Source organism: Cygnus olor, chromosome 4 (genome assembly GCF_009769625.2).
Source record: "Cygnus olor isolate bCygOlo1 chromosome 4, bCygOlo1.pri.v2, whole genome shotgun sequence".
NCBI classification, from domain to species: Eukaryota; Metazoa; Chordata; class Aves; order Anseriformes; family Anatidae; genus Cygnus; species Cygnus olor.
This window is the reverse complement of record NC_049172.1, coordinates 63,697,100-63,700,424: the sequence shown is the minus strand read 5'-3', so window position 1 is coordinate 63,700,424 and position 3,325 is coordinate 63,697,100. Positions and strand designations below refer to the sequence as shown.

The window sequence follows — 3,325 nt, the reverse complement described above, 5'->3', positions numbered from 1 at the left end:
TGCCATCTGTGAACCCCACAAACACAGCGCTTTGTGTGGAGGCCTCTGTTGATGTCCGTAGGTTAACAACACTTTGAGCCGGTCTTGTAGTTCCTGGAACTTGTGCAGCACCTGGGCTTGGGCAGCTGGTTCCAGCACCAGGCACTGTGAGAGGTTGAGCAGGATGGTTGTTCAGAAGACCAAGGGTAAGACAACCTCCTCGGTCACCCTTTTATTTCCTAGGAGGAAGGGTCAATGGTATTTCTCCTCTAGGCAGCAGAATGGGTACCAGAGGATGTCATCCAGCTGCAGCAGGAAACCTCCTGTGCCATCTTGGCAAGGGTGTCGTCATCAGGAGGTGCATCACAGCTGCCTTTGAGGAAGAGGTGGAACAGTCTGTGCCTTCCAGGATATGGTGCAGAGCTGCGGCATAGGACGTAGAAGCTGTTCTGGCAGGCGTGCCTCGCCGTGAGCCTCAAGAAGCGCAGCTGATGGTCATGACGTGACGTTGTCTCTCACGGCGTGCTGATGGTGAAGCCAGCCCCTGCCTAGCTGATGCTGCAGCATAAGGAGTCCTATTCAGCTTGCTGCATGGCAATAATCATCTCGATGAAGATGGACCTCTGGGAGGCGTTTGTCACCTGTAACTTGCAGGAGTGGGAGGAGGGCAGCACTGTTAGCTGGCAGTGGTGCGACATAGGCAAAAGCACCCAGGCCTTTTTCACCAGCACTTGGACCCAGGAGGCGACTTTCTCCGTGTCTAGGTAGAATTTGGTGCAGAGGGTGCGTAGGAGACGCAAGGCCAGATACTTCCCCACGTTGTCATTGAGATGGTGGAGGATGCACTTCACGTCCCCCAGCAGCCTCTCCCTGGAGCACACGCAATTCAGTTCCAGACGGACGTCAGACTGCCTTGCTGGCCACTGCCCTGTGGGGTCCAAGTTGAGGAGGAAGGAGAACCCGGGAGGTGGATCCAGGAACACATGCACGCGGTAGAATAAGCCATCCTCCTGAAGACTCCAGCCGTTGTAGGTGCTGTGCGTCCCTGTGGCTAGCTGCAGCTGTGGCATGAAAATATTCCTGCAAAGTGCTTGGCTGATGCAGAGGAGGTCTCCTACTAGCTCCTTGCACAAGTTGGTCAATTCTTGCAGGGGCCCAAAGGTGCGCTTTGCTGAAGACCTGAAAGCACGCCGTGCACCACTGCGGACTTTTCCCTTGTTCTCTTCCCCCTCCCCCTCACTGCTCGAGCTGATCTCCTTTCTGCTTCTGGCAGACTTTGTCTTCCTTCGCCTGGCCAGCCAGCAGAGCCCGCAGAGCACGAGAAAGGCTCCAACAACGGCCCAGATATGCCACTGCTGGAACACAGTGGAGAGCGTGGCTTCTTCCACAACCACCTTGTGCTTCATCTTGTCTAGCAGCCGAGCCATCTCCTGTCTCAGCTGCTCCTCACGCTGCCACATCTGCTCGAGCGTGGACATGTCAGCCTGTTCGTTGACATGCCCCACATACTGGCTTCCCAGCACAGACAGGGCAAAGACAATCCACTCGGCCACGGCCTGGAGGAGGGGGGAGAGAAAGGGGGTTAGTGGGTCTGGCTGGGAGGGATCTGGTGGCTGGGGGAGCGGGGCTGGTAAGAGGGGTGGGCTTGGAGGGGGCAAAAGCAGGGCTTGTGAGCACTGCATGGCTGGGTGTTGGCAGGCTTGAAGCGGACACAGGCCCCGGGCAGAGACTCCCTGGGAGTCCCTTTACCCTTGCTCCCAGCCCCTGTGGCAGCACCGTGCCCTGCCTGCGGTGTGGCCCTGAGTGTCTGGGCCCCAGGTGCAGGCTCAGAACCCCGCCCCTCCGATGTGTGCCGCGGCCCTTGCCCAGCCCAGCCTTCCCCCACACACCATATTCACCGATCGCCCAAGTCCAAATGAAGCGCACTGCCTGGCGCTCGCTCCCTTGAAGACAGCTCTCCATTGTGACATGTCCTCTGACATGTGACAGGCGTCAGAGCCGTGTCACAGACGCCCCACCGCCCAGCTGATGCACGGCTGCCTTGGGCACCAAGGCCCCGGCACCCACAACCTACAAACCCAAGAGCAGTGAGCTCCCCGGGGCTCCGAACCCCCTCCAAACTGCTCTCAAAAATAAAAAAAGGGACTTGTAAGCTTGCTCCTTCCCTCTTCTCCTCTTGGGTGACTTCTGCTGAGGTAGGGCTGAGTCCTACATGGCCTGCTAACCAAGAAAATGCACCTTTTGGCTGTGCGTCCACCCCTAGTCGTATGAAAGGCAAGCTGTAAAGACTTAGCGACCAGCAGTGTTATAGCCCTTTAAGCTCCCATACCAGTTGCCTAGACAGGATGGTGGGCACTCGTTTGAGCGTGACAGAATAGTTCCGTTGGAACAGACCCACAACGATCACCCAGTCCAACTGCCCGACCACTTCAGGGCTAATGAAAAGAGAAGGCATATTAATGAAGGCAGTCTCCAAAGGCCTCTTGAACACTGACAGGCTTGGGGTATATAATACCCCTCTAGGAAGCCTGTTTCAGTGTTTGACTACCCTCACAGTAAAGAAATAGATGAGGAAGAGATGAGGAAAAGGCTGAGGTGCTTAATGCCTTCTTTGCCTCAGTCTTTGGCGGCAAAACCAGTTGTTCTCTGGATTCCCAGTACCCTGAGCTTGTGGAAGGGGATGGGGAGCAGAATGTGGCCCTCATAATCCAGCAAATTCATGGAGATGTAAATTGAAGCATGTTCAAAGCCTGAATATACCTTCACCCAGAAATCTGCCATATTACTCCTGTTTATATGGAGTGAATAGTAGGGATAGAAATAACCTGCATTCTGCAATCAGGAGGGACAGAAGCATCTGGGTGGAATACAAGGAATCAAACACATTAAGCTTTAACACTTCTTGGTTGTACTTGAGTGGAGCTCATGCTGGGCAAAGTTTGTTTGCACATTCAGCCTATGAACTCAACACTGCAGGGAAAAATTAACTTCTTCTGAACCCTGTTCTCTAACAGTGTCAGCATCCTGAAGGTTGTGGTCCTAGTATTCCAACCAGTTTAACACAGCTGTGTCTTTGTGGTTGCATGAAATTTAATTGTCTTTGAGTTGCAATTGAGTACCATGACTGGAAAGATTTAGGTGGAGTATTTATCCCCCCAAACTGTGGGATATATATATATTTCTGATAGTTACTCATTCAACAAAATGAGTTAAGTACCTGTTTAACTGCTAGTGTGAAGCAGATGACTTATTGCTTATGAAAAAGGAAGACATGAAATTGTGCACAAAAATGTTTTGTAGGAGATGTCTACTTCATTGTCTTCACATAGAAGAAAAACCTGGGAAG

The 3,325-nt window shown here is 53.0% G+C and overlaps 1 protein-coding gene across 1 annotated transcript; it reads right to left on the bottom strand.

The window, feature by feature from the left end:
* Positions 1-266: 266 nt before the first annotated feature.
* On the bottom strand, positions 267-2,477 carry LOC121070022 (inositol 1,4,5-trisphosphate receptor-interacting protein-like 1). The gene is made up of 2 exons (XM_040556631.1): positions 1,869-2,477; positions 267-1,535 (listed from the first exon to the last, which is right to left on the bottom strand). Exons 1-2 carry the CDS (start codon positions 1,959-1,961, stop codon positions 555-557), a joined length of 1,074 nt encoding a protein of 357 aa, XP_040412565.1. The 5' UTR covers positions 1,962-2,477; the 3' UTR covers positions 267-554.
* Positions 2,478-3,325: the final 848 nt, after the last annotated feature.